Raw genomic sequence first — 26,337 nt, forward strand, 5'->3', positions numbered from 1 at the left:
TGGGAGGGGAGGCAGGAGAGGAAGCCTTCACGTGGAAATTATTACCAATCAACCAACCTTACTTTCCATTCTACCAGGTCTGTTCTAGGCAGAAATCAACATTTTAACCATTTCAACACAATTTTCCAAATAATGACTATGTATTAGACACTGTGAAAGATAAAACAACTCAGCTTTACCATCTCCAGGATCCTGTCTCCCGCGCCCCACTCGGGGTCTCTCAGTGTCCTCCAAAGCAACAGGAGGAGGTTGGGCTGGATGTTTCCAAAGCCACTTGCAGATTGGAAATTCCGTGATTCTTAGCATGGCAACTTCATAACTCCTGACACCCATACTTCCCTCCCTTCTCCGCCTTCCCTGGTTGGAGCGTGTCAACGGTGTTCCCTTCCCTCCCGCTTCTGCCCAAATGCTCATCTGCTTTTTCCCCTTTCTTTCTTCCCTCTGCAAAATAAGCTGTCGGTCCTCCTTGACTTGAAGGTATAAATTACTAACTCCTCTCGCTTCTCTGCACTTTAATGGGGTTTCCAGCCTCTACCCGGGCAATCAAAGCCCTCCCAAGCATGGTACCACCCGTCTCTCCAGCCTGAGGTCCTACACCACCTTCTGCTTGCCAGCCACACCTGCTGCGCCCATACCCTCCCCACGCCAGCCTCTTCTCAAGCCCTTCTCCCTGCCTGCCTGCAACACTCTTTCCTCCCCTCACCCCCACCAAGTTCCCATCCCTTGAGCTCCTAGTCATCCTTCAAGGCCCATCGCAAACACTTCCTCCTTCATCAAGCCTCCCTGATTCCTCCCATCACTTCCCCAGTGGATAGGAGCCGTCTTTTTTGAAACCTTTCATATGAGGCAGCATATTTGGTCTTTGCTTTTAGTCATTCCTGTCTTTGTCTGTTCCCCACAACATGACTGAGATTCTTAAAACTTAAAGTCAGAAATGTGTCTCTCATGCTTGAATCCTCATGCACAACCTCTCGTCGTGGGTGTTCTGCAAATGTCTGTACGATGTCATAGTCCAGGTTCAGCTTTCAGTCATGGGATGGCAGGAGTTGGGTAGCCTGGGTGGAAAGAATGACACTGCTGGGGAGGGAGATGGGCAGAGAGGAAGGGAGGAACCTCAGAAATCACAGCATTGGTCAGCTGGGACAGCCCCGAGACCCTGAAATCCCCTGTACCCAAAAGGGTCTGAACTTGGGGAGAAAGACCATGAATGCTGAAGTGGTCTACTAATTGCATCCAGAGCACAGATTTTCCCAGAAACAAAAAGCAAGGCAGGGTCATGCAGCAAGAAGACTCTGGCCAGGGATGACAAACAAGTGCCCCTGGACCAGCAAATGGCTGAAGCCAGTGAGGAGATGGTGGGGGGGCGGGGCACACAAGAATACGTTCCCCATCTAAAAGGAGCTGGCCCTGCCTACGGAGACACGGGTACACCCGTGGCCAGATCCTAAGAATTATTCAAGAAAATCCCGGTGTCCCAGTTTTCATATGAAACCTCCCACCTCATAAGTGTTGGTGACCTCTTCAATTTTACAAAGATCAGCAGCACCGGGTAGTCCTAATGAGGCAGATCTGCAGGCCGCATTCAGCCCACGACCGCCAAGTCGGGACCTCTGCTTAGGTACCTACCAGGTTACTGGGTAATGTGACTGTGACTGACTAGGGCTAAGTTTGAAATCCACTCAAACTAGAGAAAATGACGGCTGTTCTGCTAAACTGACCTGGTGCGGAAAGGGAGCCGACAAGAGTAAGAGAAACATCTCAAACGTCTTCATGGTCTTTGCTCGCCTCCTCCCCCGGCCCCAGCATCAGTCACTCATTGGTGGCTCTAAGCATTCAAGTTTGCCAGCCTGGCCCAGAGTTTTCTCAGTGCAGCCTGACACTGCCTTGCTTTACTTTCGGGGGAAATTTGTCCTCTAGATGGACTAAAGAGATCACTTCAATATTTCTGATCTTTCCCCCAAGGCTCAGGCCCTTCTGAGTATGGGAGATGTTCCCTTGGATATCATGACCTAAAGGACAGTCCGAAGGCTTGGATGGGTTACCAACTTGCTATGACTTGAACAAATGACTTCCCTTCTGCGCTGCAGGTTCTCCTCTGTGCAAAGAGTGGGCTGGAGTAGAACACCTCTGAGGTGCCTTCCAGCTTCTGGCAAAGGATGTGTTAAACCTTGATTATGCAAGGCCTGTGCACCACAGTGGCAAGAGAGAATTCTTGTTGGCAGGTCCCAAGCCTGGGAGCCCAAGAAGCAGACTTTGACCCTAACTCACATGGCAGTGCCTTCCTGCAGGTGTCTGGCCAACAGGCCAGCCAAAGTTCTCACATCCCTCTGTGAGGAGTAGTAACCACGCTTTATCCACAGTAAGGCACAGGCATCGACTATTAGGGGGCTACTAGACTGGTCCCTGGAGGTGCTGGATGGTAGGAATTATGGGATGTTGGCCGAGAGGCCAGGGCAGCTGAGGTGTCAGGAAGGCACCCCAGCAAATGATTACCAATGAGAATGAAGTTATTTAAATATTTTAACAACTCGTATAGCCAGGCAGGTGTGTATCCACTGAACGTCAGCTCAGCCCTCAGCATAATGCTGCCTGTCCTGTGTACAGCAAGGCAGACCCAGATGCCGGCAACAGAATGGAAAGCGAATCCCCCTTCCCAGCCCCTGGGGACCTCACGGCATCCACCCCTCCCTCACAAGCTTGCCTCACTACAGGGCCCCCACCCCAGGCCTCCCTGGGCATTGGCAAAGAGCAGGCACCATTCCAAACCCTGACTTCATGCTGACCATCAAATCCCCAAGCCAGGGAGGGAGCAATGATGTCATTGTCCCTGTGTTTCAGAAAAGCAATAATCAGACTCAGAAGAGGATCAACTTTCAAGGCAGAAGGCCAAACAGTTTATCTTGGCAAAGGCCTCCGAGGATTGCCTCATAGAAAGAAAGGGCTGGCATGCTCATGAACATCATTTGTTATGAGTTGGGAGTCTGCAGTGTCCTTGGACTCAGGAATACCTCGGGGACCCTGTTGAGATGGAGGATGTCGAATCTGAAACAAATGAGTGTTAGTATCATCTATTCCCGTCTGAACCCCCTCTCTTGGGGAAGGAGGGGGCACCTCAAAGCTCAAGGAGGAGCCCCTTTCCAACAAGGTTGTGCCACTCCACCCTGGACCCAAGTCTCCTCTTATTATTATAAAGATGTCACCAGTTTCCTCAATTTGAATAAGTTCCATGAAAGCAGGGACTTTGTTCATTACTGCGTCTAGGTATCTGGTACAGACTTGAGAAATCAATAAATATTGGCTGAATGAATGGCTAGGCGGAAAGAGCATGGATTGGGAAGTAGTCTTCCGGATTCCAGGGATCCGGGGGCGTATCCAGGTCTGCCAGCTGGGCCTGGGCGGGCAGGTTGGGGTGGTGAGAGGACTGCCATTGGTCGGTGCAGGTGTGTATTATACATTTAAAACCTTCAACTGCCTTCTCCCCATGGTTCACAATCTCACCTTCGTGCTACTGCGAAAGTCTTTAATCTTACTCACAATGGCTGTCTGGTCAACCTCTGGTGGTTAAATCCTGTTGAAAAGGCCCCACTCTGGGAACATGTGTTCAGGAGGAGCAAGTCTCCCCCACCACCACTTCTCCTGGGCTCTGACCTGAGCTTGAGCACATCAATAACCTCGAGCATGACACCTCCCCTCTATGGGCCTCCGTTTCCCCTCCTACAAAATAGGCAAGATAAACTAGAAGTATCCAGTGTTCTTAACTTTTAGGGGGAAGTGTCTCAGCTTCCTTTTAGAAACAGAAGAAGCCCATGGAACCTCCCCTAAAAAAATGCAATTCCTTGCACGCACAGAGGAACACTTTTGCATCCGGTGTCTGGAGGTCCACAGCCCCCTTGCAGCCTGGTGAGGGAGCCTGGGGTCAGAGCCTTTTAGACTTGCCGATCTGTAAGTTCCCTGCAGCTCTGACTTTCTGGAATGTTAACCAAAGTGTGACTGTGAGAAAACACATTCCAGCTGCGCTCCTCTGAGCTGCTTCCTCCACAACTGCCCCTCAGGAAAGAAGGAGCTTGGACCTCACTAATGGCCTCACATACAGCCCCTAGTTTCCTCCAGACCCAGACCTCGAGTCAGTAAAGGTAGCCCTTCCGGAAATGAGGTGGGAAGCAAAAGGAAATCCAGGCCACTCAGCCCCAAAGGAATTTCCTCTTCTCTGCTTCTCCTTCCAATTTGGTCTTTCAAGAGTTTGACAAAGGTAGGGGTGGGGGTGGGAAAAATTCGAAAAGATTTTTTTCATTGAGGCCCAGAGAAGGAGACGGAGATGGGCCACATAATAGAGAGGTCAGGCACAGGATGCCGGGCAGGGGACCCTGATGAGTGTGGGCGGGGCCTCTGTGCCCTCTCCAGGACAAATTGGACTTTTCCAGCCCGCTGGTTTTTGAAAGCTATTTACGAAGCTGGACTAATCCAGCTCAGCTGTGAGACTATAAGTAAACAGGAGGGCCTTTAGTGGAGAGTCAGAAACACCATCCCTCCCACCCTCCATCGCCTGTACTTACAGAGCTCACCCTATCCTGTCTGTAGGGGACGCAGTGAGATGTCAAGGTGAGGCAGGTGAAGCTGAATCTGAGTCCAGGACTCATTCCTATCTGTCATCACTCTCAACCCTAACAAGTCTCACCTGGACGTCAGATGACCACACAGAGCTGAGTCAGGATGCCTGTTCCCCTACTTCTGAGTTGGGTAATCTTGCGTGTGCTTCTTAATCTCTCTGAGCCTCAGTTTTCTCCATCCACAAAATGGCCATAATAAGGCCTAACTTGAAGATTTACTGGGCAGAATAATGAGGAAATGGAAGTAAAAGTGTTGCAAGCAGTACTCAACACAGTTGGTCCCCAAGAGGTGCTGCAGGCAAGCCCCTCTTAGCCACCCCATAGCCCCTTTGTCCTTCTCTCTGGAGTAGAGATTAACATATACAAATTAGGAAAGGGGGACCCACAACAAGGAGGGTGATTTGGAAAAGGCAGCACTCCCTTCAAGCTAAAAGCAGTCCCCACCCCAGATGCATGGCTCAGCAAATGAAGCATGGACTGGACTGAGTCCCCATTCTCGCCCCCTCAGCCGGGCACCCTTGTACAGGCCACCACCCATGCAGCTGTGTGCAAACAGCCACCACAAAATCCAGACTGTCCTGCCTACCTTCGGGCTGAGATTTTTTCCTCTTAGAGCTCCAGTCTTTTAGCAAAGTCTCTGATCCCCTTTTAAAATGCCTAGCAAGGGTTAAAATTGGAGAAAGTCATTTTCACCTTAGCGTGAATGAGTTTCTGGTTCATTCCTGCTCTAAGAAAGAGGCAGAAAAAGACCAGAGTAATGAGAAGCCAGCCTTACCTGTCCCTCAGGACGGTCCTATGCTGCCTCTCCTTCCTAAAGTAGTAGGTCCTACCCTTTAACACAGGTGGCTCAGCAAAGGGAGCCGTCCCTGCTGCTCTCCTGCTGTGCCCATGGGCTCTAGGCTTAGAACCCCGTCATCACTTCTGCTGCACTGTCGTGACCAGAGGAAGTCACAGGCCATCCCAGATTCAAGGGGTGGGGAATGGACTTCATCTCTTGTTGGGGGGACCTGTAAAATCACATGGTAGAGGACATGGAGGCAGGGAAGCCATCAGTACAGTCAGTCTACCGGGAACTGGGACTGTGTCTAATGCTGCTGGAGCCTATGTTTTCCAAAACAAAATTTAGGACTAAAGAGTTCATAATATGACACAATGTTTTCAAACAGGGCTGTGTTAGAAACTCCGGGATGCATGGTCATATCTGTACCTCCACATCACCCTAACACAGCCCAGCCCAGTGACCTCCCCTGAACACATGCTCAGTGATTATCTGGCCAGTTCAAAACCTGATATTTCAGAACAGGGATGGAACTCCTGTGTACATTTTGGGGTCAAAGTTTGGCATTTATTAGCAGACCTTGGATTTTATAGAACTTCAGACCTAGAAGCCATTTAAAGTAATACCTTTCACTTTATAAATGAATAAAGTCAAGAGGTAAAGTGACTCAGCCAAGATGATATGGTTAGGGAGACCTGTGTTTCTCAAACTGTAACAGACACGCGAATCTTGTTAAACTGCAGAATCTGAGCAGTAGGTCTGGGGCGGGGCTTGAGATTTAGCATTGCTAACAAGATCCCAGGTGACGCTGCTGTTGCTGATCGTAGAACCACACTCTGAATATCACAGCTCTAGACCTCGCAGATTCTAGAGAGGAGATGGTGGGTAGATACCTGCGTTTAGATCGTCTCTCTATTTTTGCAGTCTTTCACCAAGACCCATTTTATCAGTGAGTAAACTGAAGTTCAGAAAGGAGGCATTGGCATTGGACCAACTTCCTGAAATTTTACGGAAGGGGCCCACTTTCCACATCACTAGGCAGCTCGTAGAGAGGTGAGCTCAAGGAACTATGGGGCACTCTGAATTCCCGGTTCCTCAAGGTCGGGGTGTCCCTTCCTGCTGGGACCACGGGCTGTGGGTCATCTTTTCACTTGCTGGGGACTCGTGGTGCTGGCCCGGGGGTCTCTAGGGCCCGAGGGCTGAGATTGTCCTGTCTGGTTAGTGATTTAGGAGCTTGGCGGCCTCTGTTGTTCTATTATGTGGCTTCTGAACATTCTGTCCAACTGCCTTTTGGCACGCCACACATTTTCAAAATGAAAGGGGGAGAAGAATGAACATTGCCCTTGCTCATTTGCCTAATTTAAAAGCATCTAGAAGCTTTTTTTAGAAGGGGGAAAAGAACACCATCCATCTGAAATGGAGGAAGCACCTCATCAAGGGGCCAAGAGAGAAATGGAGACATAAGTTTCGAGGGCTGACATATTAATGGACAAACCTTGAACCCGGTTTGTTTTTTCCCATCCCCTTTGGGCTTAGAAACCACTGCCTTGTTGGAAGCTCTTGTGCTGAGAGGAAATTGCTTTTTCCTAAAGGGAGATCTGAACCTTGGGTATCAGTGTCCTGCAATTTCACATCAGTTCAGTCCCACCCACAGACATCTGTTGAGGGGCTACTGTGTGTCAGGTGCTGTGCGGGATTTATTCATTCATGAAGCAAAGATTTAGTGATTGGGGAAATCCCTGCTATACATTCATCCATTCACTTAACAGCTGGCTATTGCCAGGCATCAGGCCAGCTCAGGGGGTAAGGAGGGAGGGAGATAGCCATGGTTCGGCTATACCTAGTCTAGCCAGAGACACAGTCGGTAAGTAATCCTTATTGACATATTGCGCTACGTAATCACTTGTTGTGACAAAGAACCACAAATAAGTGTGATGCCGGGAAGACCAAGTTAAAAGAGGTCTTGCTCAGCTCCATCCTTCCTTTCTGCTTCCTGGTCCTTGTGTTAGGTCGAGTCTTCCCTGGAGGCACAGCCTAGGGACAGTGTAGAGGGGAAGGCAGGTTTACCACTTACAGGCCTTGGGCTGGGCCCTCCACCTGACTCCAGCCCTCCTCAAACACTCACACATAGCCCCACTGTCTTCCAGACGCCAGCTAGCGGCATTCTTTCCCAGATGCAAACCTAATGGTGTCATTCCCCTACTAAGAATTCTTTCCTGGCCTTCCCATCATTTGCAGGATCGAGTCCAAACCTCTCAGAAGAGTTTACAAGGGTTTTTACAATTTGGCTCCAATTCACTTTTCAGCCCGTGGCCCCTCCTTCCCCATCATTCATCCTTCTCTCTCACCACAAGGAACATCCTGGGGCTCCCCAGGACCACTCAGAGTGAGGGGGGCCCTCTCTAAAAAAATATGTTATTACGGAAATGTTCAAACATACATAGAAGCAGAGAGAGTAAAATGCTCAACCTCCATGTACCCACCACCCAGCTTCAATACATGTGCAATCTTGTCCCCTACGTGCCCACCCCACGTTGGATTATTTTAAAGCAAATCTAAGACAGTATGTCTTTTTATCTGAAAATACTTCAGTATGTATTTCTGAAAGATGAGGACAGTGGTTCCTTCTTTTTGAGACTCCAGGTTTGTTTTTTAAAATTCCAAATCAGGATAACCAAATTTGTGGTACAGTTTTAATTTGTACATTTAACAAACCATAGTTTTTTACACACACACACACACACACACACACACACGCGCGCGACATGACTGTGTGTATATCCTTACTTTGGAGGGAGCATTAAAGAGCCCAAATGTGAGGTCCTTGAATGTGAAACCCTGACAGCCCTGCTCTCCCAGGATCACCCTCTACTGACCTTCTGCCCCTGTGGTCGGCTCTGATGTTTCCCGAGTGCTCCAGGAAATTTCCCTCCTTTGTGCCCTTTCCCCTGTGGATACTTGCGCATGGAAGGCCCTTTCCTCTGCTTGGCGAACTCCTGCTTGACGTCAAAGCTCAGTGCAAATGCCAGCTGGTCCGTGATGCCTCTTCCAACAGACGCCCCCTCTCCCACAGGTGACACTGACTCTTTTTGGCTTCCACAGCATTTTCTTCTTAATTCTCTTGAATGTTTACGTTGTTGAGTTGAAATCATTCATTTATAGATCTGCCATCCCCAATAGCCTGTGAGTCCCTTGAGGGTAGCCTGGGTCTTCTCTTCGTCTCTGGGGCTGTTGGGAAAGGTAGTCTGGTTCCAGAGCCTGTACTCTGGCCTTGGCCAACCTGGGCAGGATATTTAATTCAATCTCAGTTTTCTCATTTGTAAATTAGGCACAGTGGTAGCACTGCGACATGAGGATTAAATGAGGTATGTCTATTCAGCCGCTGTGGAGTCCGCCACGGGTAGACACTGCATAACTGCTGGCCTCTATCATCTCTCAGTGTGATTCCTTCCTTAAACGGGCCCCTACATCCAGAGACATGTCTCGCCCTCTGGCACAAGGCCCCAGGGTCTGTTCGGGTCCTGGTAGTTTTCCCCTCTGTGAGAGATGATGGAAATGTCCCCGCTTATCCTGGGCTGCAGCCCCTGCAGTGGAGAGCTAGGGGCCAGCTTGCTGCAGTGCTGCCTCAGAGCCCTGCTCACCCCTCACCCTCTGCCTCCCCCAAGCCAGAGAGCAGCCTGGGGACCCTGCACCCTTCCCACAGGGTCCCATCCACAGATACCCCTCCCTCCCCCTCCCAGCTGGGTGCAGAGACTGCTCCCCTCTCCCCCTGACTGCTCAGATCTCTTGTCACCCAGCATTCCCCAGAAGCCTCCCTTCTGGAAAGTCTTATCTTGCAGGTCAGTCATGACCCAGGTATCAGGTGTGTCTCATGGCTTTGCTTCCAGCTGCCTCCATTCCCCACCTTCTCCCACAACTTAGGGAGACTCCAAGCCCCGTTGGCTCCCCCCACTTTGTCATTGAGATGCTGTCCCAGGCCAGTCTGGGCACCCACCCCTTCTCCCCACCCCGACTCCTGAGCACCAGGGGTGCTCCGGCCTGGCCCAGCTGTGCAGCGTAGAAAGGAGGGTAAGAATGAGCCCAGATTGTCCCTCCTCTTCCCATTCTCCACTGCCTGCAGGCAAGTGGGAAAAAGAAGACTGATATCTTCTGTGAACACTGAGGTGACGTTAGCTGGTTTTAAAACTGAGCAACAGCCAGCCTTTGAGCCCAGCATTCTTCCTTTATTACAGCATACTCTCCCCTGTAGCATGGACCCCAAACGAGAGCAGCGTTTCCACTGGTGGTTGTTCTCACTTCCTCTAGAAGGAAGGTGGGCTGGGATGGAACCGAGGCTCCGCCATTGACTCTCACCGTGACTGTGTGTGTGTGGACCCCATCCATCCATCTCATAGGGCTGTTACATGGCTCCAAGGAGAAATGCTCATCAGCACTTAGCATCAGCTCTTGACAAAGGGTGGGGTGTCTTTTAAGCTTCCAACCTTCCTTCCTCACTGAACAATTGTTTTTCAACATTTGTCTGGAACTTGCAGAATGAAAGGCTCCTTGGAGTCAGGGGCCACTTCCGTGGGGCAGGCACAGCATGTGTTCCATAAGAGAAATTTTTTTAAGTGGAGAAGACAGGGGCTGGGGCAGAAATAATTCTGATTCAGACGGGGACCCTCACCCCGGAGTTGAAGGCTTGGTTTCGCAGCTTCGTTCTGTAGCCTCAGGCAAGTGCCTCCTCTCTGCACCTCGGTTTCCTTATCTATAAAGGATGGTAGCTGGAGACGGGACCTGCACAGGGTCTCTGCCTTTCAGCCTCAGTTTCCCCCCTGTAGGCAATGAAGGGGCTCTGCTATGCTGATTGGTCTGGGGGCCCCTTCCCACATGTGACCCCCTTGGATGGGACAGGGCTCATCTCTCTGTCAGGTCAGGAAGGAGACCCTGATATAGGGTAATGAAGAAGAATGAGGGTCTTGGTGGCTGAGATGACCCTTGAGGGTCATCATATCCCTTTCCTGTGTCCAAGCAGTGCTGCCTGACCCCAGCCCAGGAAAGAGCTGGATTGACCCTCATCCATCTTTCTTTTTGGGCTCAGAGTCCTCACCTGATGATGTCCTTCCCTGTTGCCAACACACATTCCTCTGCTGCAGATTTATGGCCACGTGGGTAACCCATTAAACCCCTACCAGCCTCTACCATGGAAGCCCAGATTCCTCCCGGCAGGTGCCCTCTTGGAAAGTCAAGAGCAGTGAGGGAGGGGAACAAAACAGTAGTTGCAAGAATAGCATTGTGTTAACATGACTAATACCAATAACCAACATGATTCTAGCACTCCCTGTGTACCCAGCTAAGTGCTTCATGTATATTAAGTCATTTAAACCCCGAGACAACCTATGTGGAACATACTACTTTTAGCTCTGTTTATAAATGCAGAAATTGAGGCACAGAGAAGTAAAGTAACTTCCCCAAGGACACACAGCTCAGCAGTGGTAGAGCCCAGTGCTCGGCCCAGGCCACCTGTATCTTTAAGTGCTCACTATTCTCTGCAGCCTCTTCCATAGATAGAAGGAAATGAGAAGGAGGGGCTAAAGAAAGGGCAGTGCTCTAGTGGGGCCCAAATAAGGACAGAGACACCAAGAGAAAACCAGTCACCTAGAATGACAATACAGGAGAGAGGGCGCCTCTAAAAGCAGCTCAGTCTATACGTAACAATGATGATGGTGGTGGTAATAATAACAGCACCCAAGATTTATACAGCTCTTATCACTGCGTTTCTCCATTCGCTCAATAAGTTCAGTCAACAAATACAGAACACTTGCTATGTACTCGGCAAACAATGAACAAAATAAATACTAGCCTTGCCCTCATGGAGCTCAAATGAATAAATGTGAAAATGAACGTATATAAGCAAAATCACAATTTCAGCTTTTTTGGTAGGATTGTAAAATCCACACCTCAAAGCTTCTTCTCTGAACGGCTTCAAAGTTAGCCGTGATGGTTTGGAAAATTAAGGTGGTTTACAGACAAGAAGGGGCAGTGGTCTTGTAAGGGGGAGCGAGCACCAGATATAATTTTCTCTCTCTTACTCTGCTCATGGGTCCCCAGTACTGGTATTTCTTGCTACTTCCTTCTTTGGCCCCTAGACATTTTTCCCTCTTAGCCCTTGTCTTTATCAACTTGTTCACGGGATGACAAATTTCAGTAATGATCTGGCTCAGGCCCTGTGCTTGTAAGGGCTGAAGAAACAGTGGGGAATGAGGCAGACAAGGTTTGGCACACACAGGATGCAAATCCCTGCAAGCCAGTGTCACTTTACCAGTAAAAAATCCTCCTCCTTCCCAAGTATTATAAATTCATAAGATGCCCAACTGGATATTATATTTATTTCAGATCCATGGTGTTGCCAAAGTATTATCCTTGTTCACTGAAATTTGCTAAGACATTCATTTGCCTTCATGGTTTGCAGTCACTGGAGATACACATCTAGCCCATTCCAAGATGTACTTAAAAGTCAGGCACCATTCGTACAATGGGATATTATTAGGCAATAAAAAAGAATGAAGTACTGATACAGGCTACAGCACGGAGGCACTTTGAAAACATAGGCTAAATGAAAGAAGCCAGTCACAAAAGATCACTTATTGTATGACTCCATTCAGATGAAATTCCCAGAATACGCAAATCGATAGAGACAGAAAGTAGACCATTGGTTGCCAAGGGTTGGGAGGAGGGACAAATGGGGGGTGACTGGTAATTGGTATGGGGTTTCTTTTGAGCGATGAAAATGTTCAGAAACTAGATAGTGATAGTGGTTGCACAATTCTGTGAATATGCTACAATCTCTGAGTTGTACACTTTAAAATGGGTGAATTTTATGGTATATGAATTTTATCTCAATTAAACTGTTTTTTAAAAAAAAAAAAGTCAGACAACATCACTGCAACTGTGGTAGGTCAGATCTCACAGTATTAAATAAAATGTTATGCAAGGTTTACAGGATAAAAAACCAGGCAGCGTGCAGTCATCAGAGTTTGAGTACATTTCTGCACAGGAAAATAAGTACAGAGTCATTCTATAGATAAGGAATATCAGGTCAATCCATTATTTCAATTTAATGATAATTTTTAAAATAATTTCAGAGCAGGTTTTTATAATACATAGTACAAAAAGGAAAACTTTTGAAAATAAAAAAAAAATCCATGACTACATCAGGGGGTAATTTGGGGGTTTTAGATTGATTTTAAATGAATGTTAGTTCAAATTATCCCCAGAGAATTTCTGGCCAAGAATCCAGCTATATGTAGCATGTATTTTACATACAAACCCATATCTTCACAATAACCTTAATTGCTGGTATGCCTATTCCCACTTACAAAAGAACCACCCGAGAACTGAGTTGTCCAAAGGTGCTTCAATAGGAAGTGATACAGCAGTATTTAAGCTCCTCTGTCTGGCTTCAAAGCCTACGTTCACTCTTCCTCCTCCTTCTATGGCATTCCACGAATAGCCCTTCCCTGAACCAGAGGAAATGATATGTCCCTTTGCTTGTAGCCCTCAGTAAGCAAGTTCTATGCAACGTCAACAAAGGTAGCTTTAACCAAAATATTACATTTACCTTTAATCTTAAGACATTAAGTGTGAACATAAACTGAAGCAAAGAAATGCAGACACTGAAGGAGCACAATTATTATTTAGCTATTTTCTGAAGTAATTAATTTTCCATGTTAGGGATCATCCGATTGTAAAGGGGGCTTTTCCACACCTAGAGATGGATCTGGAACAAGATTGCGAATAAAAGTAAATTATGATGGAAAACCTAGGGGACTTAAAATCACATGGCTGCGCATATCCATGAGTCCAGGGTGGTCTTTGGCACCTTGGATCATTCAGACCCTTCCCAGAGCCACGGTTTTGCTGGGATGTTGTCCGAACTGTGGGCAGCACCCAGGAGAACCTTCATGGGAGAAGAGCTGGCAGCCCAAGCCTGTTCGATGCCATCAACATCACAGGGGTGAGAACAAGAAAAGTGCATTTTCAGACAAATAGTGCCATCCTATCTGTGTGTTTATTTTTGACTATTCCATTTCTCAGGGAAACAGGAAATGTAAGAGAAAGGAATGTTTGTATTTTGGTAGGGCAGGTTTAGTTTAATTTTTCTAAATATGCTACCAGTGTTTTTCCAAGAGACACTAAAATAGGAGGAGGTGATGCAGAGAGTTCAGAGGTGGGGTTCTAAGGGCAGAGAGCATTAAGCTGGGCGGTGAGGCCACAGACCTCATTCAGCAAACATTTCCTGGGCCCCTCCTATATGCCAGACCTGGGTCTAGGGCAGATACAAAAAGGGAGAAGGCAGGCGGGACCTCCATCTCAGGCACGTGGGTGAGTGGTGGGACCATTGACTGAGGTCGGGATATAGGAAGAGGAGAGAGCCTTTCTGATGGGAAGTTCATGAGGTTGCTTGGAAGTGTTGGGTTGGAGGTGCCTGTGGGACCATCTGAGGCAGGGTTCGGGAGGCAGGTCTGTAACTCAGGAGAGGCCTGAGGGTTCAGTGATGAGCAACCGCAGACACAGACCCACAGCTTCTCACGGAGCTTACCGGCTAGTGAGGGAGTCAGACTCTTACCCAGCAATCATACAGATAAATTTAAAATGGCAAAGTGCTAAGAAAGAAACAGAGGTGAGCGGGCCATGACCTAGGCAGGAAAGTGAGTGCCAGCTTCTCAGGGAAGTGACATTGGAGCTGTGATCTGATGCATGGAAAGGAGGAGCGGGGAGAGTGGTCCAGGCAATGAGAACAGCATGTTCAAAGGCCCTGTGGCTGGAAGGAACAAAGCTAGTATCAGGGTCAGAAAGAGAGCCAGTAAGGCTGGGATAGAGAGGCTGATGGGGGAGCATGGGTAAGATGTGGCTGGGGGAAGAGGCTGGAGCCAGATCACAGAGCCCTGTAAGCTGTGATCAGGAGTTTTGTCGTGACATGTTTCAGTCACCTAGGTGGTATTTTATAGATGTCACAATATTAAAGGATTGGAAAGGATTGTCAAAGGTCATCTTGTCCATTCTCTTCCCGCCAGACAGAAATTTCTTGGTGTGCAGCGCTTAAACTCCAAGGAGATTCTGTCAGATACTACATATCAAGGTTAAGGTTTTTCAAGCAGCCGTCGGGATGTTTCTGTTCTCTCTTTTAAATGAATCTTTTTAAATGCCTGTAACAAGCCCTGTTTCTGGGCTGCTCCATTTCTGTCAAAGCTTCATCGTGTTTCCTGCTGACAATATGGCATCACCCCCCTTCTCTCCCATTCCTGTGTCCCAGGAACGACTGAGTTCTGTCCATCAGGCTTCGATATCCCCCTACCCACACTGGTCACTTTGTCCCTGAGATCACAGATATGAAGGGAATGGGAACTAGTGTGGACTGCTGTCCTACTATGTGCCAGGCCTTGGACATCCCCAAACTTGATTTAAGCCTCTTCACTGGCAGTGACCATTTAGTGACAGACACCTATTATAATGTCAATTCATCAAGTGATCTTACTTGGGATATGAGGAAACTGGGTCACAGAGCGGCCAGTGAGCTGCCCAAGGGCTCGTAAGCATAGGTGTCGGAGCTAGACGTGAGATCTGGGGACTTTCTGGCTCCACAGCTTATGCTGCTCACCATGTCCCAAGATGCTTGGTTATTACAGCAGCCAGTCATGTCCTAAGGAGTCTGCTGGCCTCCACCTACCCTCTCCAACAAAGTCAGTGAGTAGACACAGTTCTAGGCACATGGAAGCCCTCGATGATGGATAACATGATTTTCCAGAAGCAGCAGCAGGACAGTGGGCTCTGGCCAAATCCTATTTCTTCCCCTTTCTTGCTAAGTGATCCTAGGCAAGAAACTTCACCTCTCTCAGCCTTCACTTCCTTGTATATAAAATGGGGCTAAAAATAGGAGCTACCTCATAGAAGGGTCAAGAGATTTAAATGAGGCGATATATGTAAAGTGCTTAGCACCACGCGTGGTATACTGTAAGTTCTCCAAAAGTGGGAACTGTTGTTAACACAGCCTCCAGAAGAGTCTTCCTGAACCTGCTTTGTCTGTGTCTACCCTCTGCACCCAAACCCGCAATGGCTGCCCAGTGACCACAGAATACGTCCTAAATTCCTTCCTCTGGTGTAAGGGCCCCCCAAGCTTGCCACTGCCCATATTTTCACCCTAATTCCCACTGCTTCCCCAACAAGCCTCTATGCAAACCAACTTTATTAACAGCTTTTCCCCAAATTCTGTCTGACTCTGCCTGTATGTGTGTGACATCTCTCCCTGTTATGGAAGGCTTTGTGTAACACCCATCCAACAAATACACTGCATACACAGTCTACTGTATGCCAGGCCTTGGATGGAGCCTGGAGATACAGTGGTAAACAAAACATGCAAAGCACCTTGTTTTGTCAGAGCACCTACAGGGGAGTTGAGAGATGGACACGAAAGAAATAAACGTGCAATTACAAATAGTGGCTGTCTCTATGAAGGGAGAGTTCACGGTGGGATAAAGAAGACTACAGGAAGCACCTACTTGAGACCAGTGGCCAGGGAAGCATTCTCTCAGGATAGAGCATTTCAACTGAGACCTCAAGTATGAAAAGGGGTGGCCTAGAAGAGTGCTAGGTAGAATCTTTCGGAGAAAAGGGGCAGCATGTGCAAAGACCCTGTGGCTGGAGGGAATGTGGCCCATTCGGTAAAGAACTGAAAGGCCCGTGGGTTGGAACATAGCTTGTAGACAGAAGTTGGGGTGGGAAGGAGGGAGAAACACAGGATGAAGCAGAGGAGGTAGGCAAGAACTAGATCAGGCAGAGCCTCAAGGCATGGAATGGAGGCCCAGCTCCTCCTTGAAATCTCCCCAGTTGTTTTTGGTCCTTGATTTCCTCCTCCAGACTCTTCCAGGCCTTGTTTTCTCCATCACTTAGCCAGGACCAGACACTACGTATTTAAATCTCCAGAGAGTCATGAATGTAGAAGGAAGTGCCTCCTTCACTGGGAAACTGCACCGGGCCACTCAGGTCCCAGCTCTCCGCTTCCCGGGCTCACACTGCCCTGACTCCAACCCCCCAAGAGAACGCCCAGCATGAGCACTGGGCTACCCCCACTTATTTTGGTTTCTTGGGAGACTTTTTGAATAGGGCCCTTATCAGGGTGGGGATCTCTGGTTTCAAAAATTGATCTGCCCCTTCTAACAGGATGTCAGGTCTCTCACGCCATTGGGCAGTGCTGAACTCTGGAGCCCCCGGGGGCATGTGAGCGGGGACAGGGAGCCTGTGAGAGACTGGTGCAGGCCTCGCCATCCCCAGGGGAACTAAATAAAGCTATTGTTGGGAAGGGAAGAGAGAAAATAGCCGACAAGATGTTTTTTGTTCTCTGTGACCTGTCTGTGTTCGGGGAGGGGCTGACATGTCGCAGATGAGTGGAAATGAGAGTGGCCTTTGAAACCCATTTGAACAGCTTGGGGAAGGAAAGGGAAAAAGTGCGGAGAAGACCTGGGTGGCAGTGGAGAAGTTCTACCATTTCTTAACTGCCTGACCTTGACAGATGTCTTGCCTCTGATTCCTTATCTATCACATGGGGAAAGGGAAGAATGCTCACATATATGAAGTACCTAGAACCATCCCTGGCCCTTATGAGACACTCAGTAAGTGTAGTTGTCATTAGCCTGGGAGAGCATGTGGTGGGTAGACTCACCCAGTGTGTAGTACCACGGACATTTCTTGAGCTCTAACAAATGACTTCAGAGACCTATCAGAATGCCTCCAAATTCTGCTGATTCTACCCTTGAAAAGCTTTTGGCCTGCCCACTAGATATTAAGATGTTAGTTTACAAGCTCATGTAAACAAAACATTTAGTGGTCTTCCTTGTAGTAGCAGAGAGAGAGAAAGAAAATGACACAAATGTCCATTATAGGAAAATGGCCAAAGAATTGCAGCCCATGTACCCTGTGGAATATTGTGAAGTTATTGAAACTATTGGGTCAGGAGTGTAGCTACTGACATGGGGAAGGGGGTCCACATGGTGTGATGTGAAGTGAAAAGAGCCATTTCTAAAAGAAAATCAACCTCAACCATATATGTGCATACACGTTTGCAAAGATGGAGCATGACAAGCGTTGGGCAGAAATCACCAAGAAGGTGAGATCAGTTACCTGGGCTGGGAAGTGATATAAGGAAAAAAAAAGAAGAAGAAAAGATTGTGGCAAAATAGGAGAAAACTTATGGTGTAATGTTAGGTGAATAAACTTCAAATTCTATCTCTAATATTATTGCAGAGTATCCCTTTTTTTAATTGGACATTTAAATGAGGATTATAAAGTAAAGTGGGCCAAAGCAAACACTGATTTGACTAGATGCTGAAGTCGTAGACAAAACTAGCCTTGAATTTCTAAGGTCATTTGAAGAAACTATTGCTATTTTTCAAAAGTGTCACTTGAAAAAAAGAAGAACTCTTGGGAGTGCCCCCACCCTCTCCACCATCCCCACCCCAGTCCAAGCCCAACCAGTGGCACTTCGTGTTGGTTGTAACTAATTCCAAACTGGTCTCTGGCCCTTCAGCCTCTCCTGATGCAATTTAACCTTCCCTCAGCTTACAGGTCACGCTCGTGTCCCAGAACTGAGCTATATCCCCAGCCCATTCAAGCAACCTAAATTCTTCCCTTCAGCTTTGAAGGCCCCCAGTAATCTGGCCTCACATTGCCTCTACCTCAACCCAACACCAGCCCAGAGTCTTGCCAGTTGGTTCTAAAAACAATGCTCTTCTCAACCAAAGCAAAACATGGCAAAGGAAACGCTCCCCTGGTATCAGGAAAATTCATTGCCTTAAACATATTCTCAAAATGCTTTCTTTGAAATACCTTACTGTAAATTCTCAGATGTTTCTAGATTGACTTTCTGTGTCCTGTAAATCCAGATGCAATTTCTACTCCCACTGTTTTTGACAATTAATACGTTCCTCCAATTTCATTTAAGAGTGTTAGAGAAGGGCACTCAGTTCAAATATATCATTCCACTTAGCAATTATGTCCAAAATAACTTCATTGATGATAAACTCATACTAAGTATCATAAAATAAATCCTCCCTTCCTATGAGTCTTTGTTCATTAGAGCTCATGAAGAATCTCTACACCTTTCATGCGAAGACCACAAGACTCTACACCATTCAGCCCTTGAGGAATGCTGAGCCTTCCCTCCACCCAGCCACAAACTACTCATCCTTCAGAATCCTTCACTGAGTCTTCCTTTCCTATGGAGACTAGCTCATGACTCCACCTGCCCAGACTTACCCACCATGCTGCTTATTCTGGTCTTTCATTGCATAGCTCATCTCTCTAAGATAGGAAATCTTGTCTCAATCTTCTGTGTGTCCTGCACAGCATGAAATACAGAGCCAGCCACAGAGTTCTCATTCAGTTAGTGCCCACTGAATTGGTTAGATTTAATATTATTTTATTGATTCTTATGATTCTTATGAGCGTTTATTGTATCCCAGAGATGCATATCCCTAGGAAGTGTGCCTGGGTAGAGAGAGTGCTTGATTAAGAGTCAAAACACATGAGCTTGGCCGGTTCTCCAGTTGTGTGGCATGAAAACAATCACTTCACTCTTTGGGCTTCAGCATCTAAGAGGACACATGTATTAGTTTCCTGTTGCTGCTCTAACAAATTTAGCAGCTTAAAAGAACACCTCTTTATTATCTCACAGTTATGTATATCAGACATCTGGGATGGCGTGACAAGGTTCTCTGCTTAGGGCCTCATCCAGCTGAAATCAAGGTGCTGGCATCCTGCATTTTCCTCGGGAGCTCAAGGTTCTCTCCCAAGTTCATTCTTGGTATTGGCATAATTCAGTTCTTTGCAGCTGTAGGTCTGAGGCCCCCAGTTCCTTGCTGGCTATCAGCCAGGGGCTGCTCCTGGAGCAGGAATGGTATGTTGAGTCTTTGTCATGCTTTGAACCTCTCTGCCTTCCTCTTCCGCCGCCAGCCTGAGAAGGTTCTCTGCTTTTAAGGGCTCATTGTAATTTGATTAATCTCCCTATTTTAAGGTCACCTGTGCATATAATAGAACAATCGTTGTATGACAATCTCATCACATTCACAGGCTCCAGAGATTAGGGTAGGACATCTTGGGGAGCATTCCTAAAAATTCTACCTGCTGCATCATGGTAACATGGGGGATAGGCAAGTAGATTACTAAGGTTCTTACAGATTAAAATTACCAAGCTTTAATCACCTCTGATGAGTCGCTCTGGTGTAGCTCCCTGATTTTCCCTCATTGGGCTTCATTTCACTCCCTCCCGGGCTATTAATCAAATACTGCGAAGCTAGAGCCTCTGCTCTCCTTCCTCCATCATCCAGCCTTCCTTTATCTCTCTCCTTGCCTCACAAAGCTAGAATCATCTCCTTCCTCCTCTCAATTCTACTTCACACTTTGATTTTGAACCTCCACTTGGTGCTAAGCAGCTTTACATTCTTCTTCTTCTTTTTTTTTATCGGTACGCGGGCCTCTCACTGTTGTGGCCTCTCCCGTTGCGGAGCACAGGCTCCGGATGTGCAGGCTCAGCGGCCATGGCTCACGGGCCCAGCCGCTCCGCGGCACGTGGGATCTTCCCGTACCGGGACACAAACCCGTGTCCCCTGCATCGGCAGGCGGACTCTCAACCACTGCACCACCAGGGGAACCCTACGTTCTTTATGTCATTTCTTCTTCCCCCAGTTATCCTGTGAGTTGGCCATTATTGTCCCCATTTTGCAGATTAGAGCACTAAGGTTCAGAGAGCTTAAATATCTAGTCCAAGGTCAAACAGAGAGTAAGTTTAACTCCAACATTCAATTCTTTCCAGTACCTGTCAGCATGTGGCGAAATGATCAGACTGGGAGGGATGGAGAGGAAGAGAGAGCACAACGTTTCCCCTCACCTCAAGCTTCACCTTAAAATGTGATGGAGATGAAGCCCCAGTAGTGACCTGGGCAGTTCTTGGACTGCTGGGGGAGGGGGAGTCGATATCTAGGGTCTGTGGGTGAATGGCTGGGTGTGACGATGCTGCCGGGGAACAACAGCCACTTGGTGAAAATGCGCCCATTCATTCCACTTCATAGCCCTTGGGTTGGTAAAATTTAAGTCTTTCGACCTCAAGTGTTGGGCTCTCTTTTCCTGTCCGTGAGAGCGTAAGCAGGTACAACCACTTAGGAGAGCAATTTGACAATATCTAGCAAAGCTGAGGCAAGCATTGCCCAACCCCAGCAATGCTGCTCCGGTGTGTGTGCCCTGGAGAAATTCCCCTGCTAGTATTGTTTATAATTGGAAAAAACAGAAATCACCTAAATATTCATCAGCAGGAAATGAACAAATGGCAAAGTGTTCATAAAGTGGAATACTTTGCCGTAGTTAAACATAAATCTGAGCTATATACATCAACATACGTGAGCCTCACAAACATAATGTACCCCAAAGTTGTAAAAGAATAGATTCTTTTGGCGGGGGGTGGGGGGGCTTCCCTGGTGGCGCAGTGGTTAAGAGTCTGCCTGCCAATGCAGGGGACACAGGTTGGATCCCTGGTCCGGGAAGATCCCACAGGCCGAGGAGCAACTAAGCCCGTGTGCCACAACTACTGAGCCTGTGCTCTAGAGCCTGCGAGCCACAACTGCTGAAGCCCGTGCACCTAGAGCCCGTGCTCTGCAACAAGAGAAGCCACCGCAATGAGAAGCCCGCGCGCCACAACAAAGAGTAGCCCCCGCTCGCCACAACTAGAGAAAGCCCACACGCAGCAACGAAGACCCAACACAGCCAAAAATAAATAAATAAATAAAATACATTTTTTAAAAAGCTTATGTATTTATATATTTTTAAAAGTAGAGGGTCAAATTTAAATTATTTAAAAAAAGAATAGATTCTTTTTTTTAATTTTTAGGGGAGTATAGTTGCTTTACAATGTTGTGTTAGTTTCTACTGTACAGCAAAGTAAATCAGCTATATGTATACATATATCCCCTCTTTTTTATTTTTTTTATTTTTTTTTTGCGGTACGCGGGTCTCTCACTGTTGTGGCCTTTCCCATTGCGGAGCACAGGCTCTGGACGCGCAGGCTCAGCGGCCATGGCTCACGGGCCCAGCCGCTCCGCAGCATGTGGAATCTTCCAGAACCGGGGCACGAACCCGTGTCCCCTGCATTGGCAGGTGGACTCTCAACCACTGCGCCACCAGGGAAGCCCTCCCCTCTTTTTTAGATTTCCTTCCCATTTAGGTCACCACAGAGTACTGAGTAGAGTTCCCTGTGCCATATAGTAGGTTCTCATTAGTTATCTATTTTATATGTGGTATCAATAGCGTATATATGTCAATCCCAATCTCCCGATAAGAATAGGTTCTTTTGATGCCACTTACATAAAGTTTAACACGTGTAATGTATATTGACTGGGAATCATATGTAATAGTTAAAATATGAATAAATACAAGGAAATTTGGTAAGAAAGAAGTACATCAGGGGCTTCAACTGTTTGGACAATGGCTTATTTCTTAAGCTAGATAATGTCCACAATATTGCTCTTTAAGTCTTCTTTCATATGTGAAATATTCCATAATAACTCTTAAACTGACAAGTAATTACTGCCAGGAATTGCTTACCACTTATAACATTAAGCGGAAAGAGCAACGAGCAAAATTGGGTATGCACTATACTCCCAATTTTGTGAGAACAGAACAAATCAAAAGAAAAAATTTAGATTAAAAAAAAAAACAAAGACCACCAGATAATACACCAAAACTGCTCAGATTTTGAGGGTGATTTTTATTGTCTTCTTTGTACATAACAACATAGAACTTTATTATATTTTACAAACTTTTTATAATGAGTACATGTTGCTTTTGGAATCAAAAGTAAATATTGCCCCTTTTTAAATAGATACATTTGTTAACTCTAGACACCAGGATATGATAAATTTTAGCCTAAAATCAGGGAGAAAATTTTTTATTCAGCACCTACTGCAGGAAGCCCTTGTACTAGGTCTTAGAGGAAACCATTCACATCAGGCTTGAAGTCTGACAGACCTAAGTTCAAGAGCCAGCGCCACCCCTTCCCAGCAGCTTCCTTGAGTCTCAATTTTCTGCCTGTGAAATGGTAACAAGAATACCTTCCCTGCTCGCCTCATGGGACCATTGTGGTGATAAAATGAGATGAGGTCCATCCCGTGGGATTGTGACCCACAGCAGACCCTTCTGCCGCAGCTACAGCCACTCCTAAGTGTCAGACTAGGTGCTGGGCACCAGGAGGAAAGAGCTGGGTTCCTCCTCTCAAAGCGTCCAGAGTGTCGAGGGGCAATCCAGGACAGAGTGACAGGCACCAGAAGAGACAACTGCACAGCACAGAGAGTGGGACGTGATTACCTCTGGGTAGGGCTGGCTCAAGTCAGAGGAGTGGTATTATTACTAAATAACGAGAAGGAATAACCCTTGCCCTCAAGCAATTCCAAATATATTTCTAGACACCAAGCAAACCCATCTCAAACAACACATGAACAGAATGAGGAGGAAATGCATAGCCTAGGTTCAAACCTGGTCCCCTCACTTGCTAGCTGAGTAAGCGTGGGCATGGGGGAGCACCTAACCATTTGAGCCCCTCTCCTCCTCTGTATCATAGGGAGAGGCATGCATGCCTCGTAGGTCTTGCTCAGAGGACTGATGAAGGCACAGATTCCATATCGAGCACCTTCCCTGGGTCAGGCAGTGTTCTAATGGCTGGGGATGCAACAGGGAACCAACCAGGACAGGCTGCTGCCCCGTTGCTCTCTGAAGGAGATGACCCAGGACAGTTGCTCAGCACAGCACCCACACAGCGCAGCCCATAAATGCTTGTGCTGTAGCATGACCACTATCATTAAGAGAACTCACAGCGTGGCCTGGAGAGAGCTTGGGGGAGGGAATGAGAGCTTCCAGATACATGAAGGCTGTTGTCGGGAATCACACAAGGCAGAGCCAAGACAGGAATATTTAAGCTGCCATTCATTGAGTGTTTACAGTGTAAAGCCTTCACATGTAATAACTCATTTAATCCTCATAGCAACCCTGTGGGATGGATACTCATCATCCCCATTTTACAGATGAGGACCCTGAAGCACAGATCCATGTGGTAGCTTATCTGAGGTTGCACAAGTGGTAAAGCCAGGATTTGAAGCCAGTCAGTTTGCTCTGCTCTGCATTCTCCCCAGGTTGGTGGATGCCCCGGGCAGCCTGGTTTTAGGAGCTCGGGGCTTCCTTTGGAAGCTGAAAGCAATGTCATTTAGGGTGTTTAAGCCACAGAGAGATGACCATCTGTCCAAGCATTCTTTTGGGGATTGCTGGTGATATCAGATGACCATATCTTTCTACAGAACAGGCAGTGAACAATGTCTTGGTGGTGATGCTCTGGGATGCTAATGAGTAATTTCTTCTTGTCTCTTTCAGCTCACAGCCCCACACTTCCCTGTGGTGGTCAAGCTGGGACACGCCCACGCCGGAATGGGAAAGGTATGAGAAGCAGCTCTTCCGCTTATGTTAATATTCACACGGCTTCCCCAGACTACCTGTTCTCCTCTCCCTGTATCCCCCATCACCCCCACCTGAGCCCAGCCACCCAGATCAGAGTATTAGAGGAGACCAAAATTCACTCCCTCTCCTCCCCAGCCCACCTTTCTCTGAGCTCCCACGGAGCATCTCTCCAGCTCAGGCCATACTAGCCAAACCCTACCTGGCTAATTGTTTCCTGTCATTGTGAATTCAGAGAAATAGGTGTAAAGCATTTTGCAGATGGTGATTCTTCTGTTCCTGTCATCATCTCCACAGCTACGTGTAAGCTCATGTCTTACTCATCTCTTTATCACCTGCAGCGTTAGCACCTGGAAGGTGGCAAATGCATATGGCTCCCAGGAGGAAGCCCCTGGAGTCAGTTTCTACAAAAGGAAATAACATATTTTACATAGTCACAGTTGACGCTGCTACCGAACCAAACTTGGGTCCGCTCACCCGCGTGCAGTAAAGCCAATCTACTGACACTGGGTTGTGGTGAAGGAAAGTGCAGCTTTTATTGTAAAGGTGCCAATATAAGGAGGACGGGTGGCTCCTGCTCTAAAACCCCGAACTCCCCCTGAAAGGCTTCAGCAGAGCATTTTTAAAGGCCAGGTGAGGGAGGGGGTCGCAGGGAATGTCATCAGCTCATGCACAATTCTCTGATTGGTTGATGGTGAGGTAACAGAGTGGTTAACATGATCAGTCCTTAGGCACCAGTAGGTCTGGGGACTCATGATCATCAGATAGTTCATTTCTTCCATTTGGTGGTGGTTTTAGCATCTGTAAAACAACCCAAGAAGTGTGCATCAGATACTATTATCTAGGTCCTTCAGAGAGGAGCTACAGCAGAAGATATGGGCAAGGAGTCTGTCCTGGGAAGGCCTTATAGGGTCCTGCTCGGTTACAACATATTATGACAAATTGTACTGGTCAGATTTTTGCAGTTGCAAGTGTAGAAACGCAAATCAAATTAGGGGGCAAAAGTTAATTCGTTGGTTCAAGGATCAGGAAGTCTGGAATAGTTCTTGATAGATTCAGGCAGAGCTGGATCCAGGAGCTCAAATGATATCAGAGCTCTTGGCTCTGTTTATCTCTACTTGTTGTTTCTTCAGATAGTCGAGATAGAAGGCTGTGGGTGGCCCATTCTGGTCCCTAAGCTCACCGTCCCAGAGGAAGGAAGACCATGTCTCTTTCCAGCATCTCTGCATAAATCTCATGGAGGGATACTGATCAGTGCTTGGGCTCCTGGAGATTCACTCCTAAATAAGGGGAGTGGGGATGGGGAAGTGTCAGGGGCTACCACAGGCCACCTCTCAAGCTTCTGGCTCAGGCAGAGCCGTGTGAGAACATGTGGATCTCAGTGCCTGCCGTCCCCATTGGAGGGACCTGAGCCCATGCACAAGGCCCAGCCCCGGCGTCCTAGATAAAGGGCAGCAGGGGCCAGTAGAAACCTTGCTTTGTGTAGGCCCAGCCCAGCCATGAATAACCCTACACCCTGCACCTTCGTTCTTCCCACCCCATTATGCCTTCTGCATCACCTCTTTCCACCTAAACTTCAACCCCTTCAAGCAGCAAAGGATTGAAAGTGTCAGACAGGTCAGGGCGTGACCTCAGCTCTGACCTTTGTGTGAAGTGGAGCAAGTTGCCATCTAACTTCTCTTGGCCTCATCTGACAAATGCTGACACTTTTTTTTATTGAAATCTAGTTGGTTTACAATGCTGTGCCCGTCTCTGCTGTAGAGCAAAGTGACTCAGTTATACACATACAGACATTCTTTTTTCCTACTCCTTTCCATTATGGTTTATCACAGGGTACTGAGGATAGTTCCCTGTGCTATACGTTAGGACCTTGTTGTTTATCCATTCTAAATGTAATAGTTTGCACAAACAATGATACTTCTTATAACCACCTTTAAAATGAATCCTTGTCTATTATATCTCAGTAAAACTGGAAGAAAAAAAAATTTTTAATCCTCCCGCCATACTACCTCTCCCTGAAAAGGACACATTGTGAGGGCAGAGATTCTTACCTGTTTGCCCACTACTGCACCTACGGCTCCGAATGGCTCCTGGTGTACCCCTAGCCTCTCAGTTTGTTGGTCGAGTGGATAAATGAGTAACTCCCTCTTCAGATGCCACCCTAAGTCTGCTCCCCACTGCCTGTTCTCCCAACCCCTCCTCCATCCCCTGTCATCTGGCTATAGCTCCCTCCACTCCTGAGGCTGCCCTCCCCATGGTCCTCAATGACCCTCTGCTGCTAATTCAGCTGTCACTTTTCTGTCCATAGCTGAATTTACCTTTCTACATCATTTAAACCTGCTGGCCATCCTTTCTGCCCTGAAACTCATGCCCCTCTCCTGGCTCTCTGCTCTCTCTCTGACCCATCCTTCACAGTCTCCTTCAAGTGCT

General features: G+C 47.4%; 1 protein-coding gene across 3 annotated transcripts in view; it reads left to right on the forward strand.

The window, feature by feature from the left end:
- SYN3 (synapsin III) overlaps window positions 1-26,337 on the forward strand; it is a 428,731-nt gene that overhangs the window by 331,245 nt on the left and 71,149 nt on the right. For all 3 annotated transcript variants that reach the window (XR_013830364.1, XM_079935834.1, XM_079935835.1), the window contains exon 7: window positions 23,827-23,889. Coding sequence is in view for 2 of the 3 variants with exons in the window: in XM_079935834.1 (XP_079791960.1) it covers window positions 23,827-23,889 (63 nt within the window). In the remaining variant the exon portion in view is untranslated. The remainder of the gene's footprint in view (window positions 1-23,826; window positions 23,890-26,337) is intronic.

Source organism: Stenella coeruleoalba (genome assembly GCF_951394435.1).
Source record: "Stenella coeruleoalba genome assembly, chromosome: 11".
In the NCBI taxonomy this organism is placed as follows: Eukaryota; Metazoa; Chordata; class Mammalia; order Artiodactyla; family Delphinidae; genus Stenella; species Stenella coeruleoalba.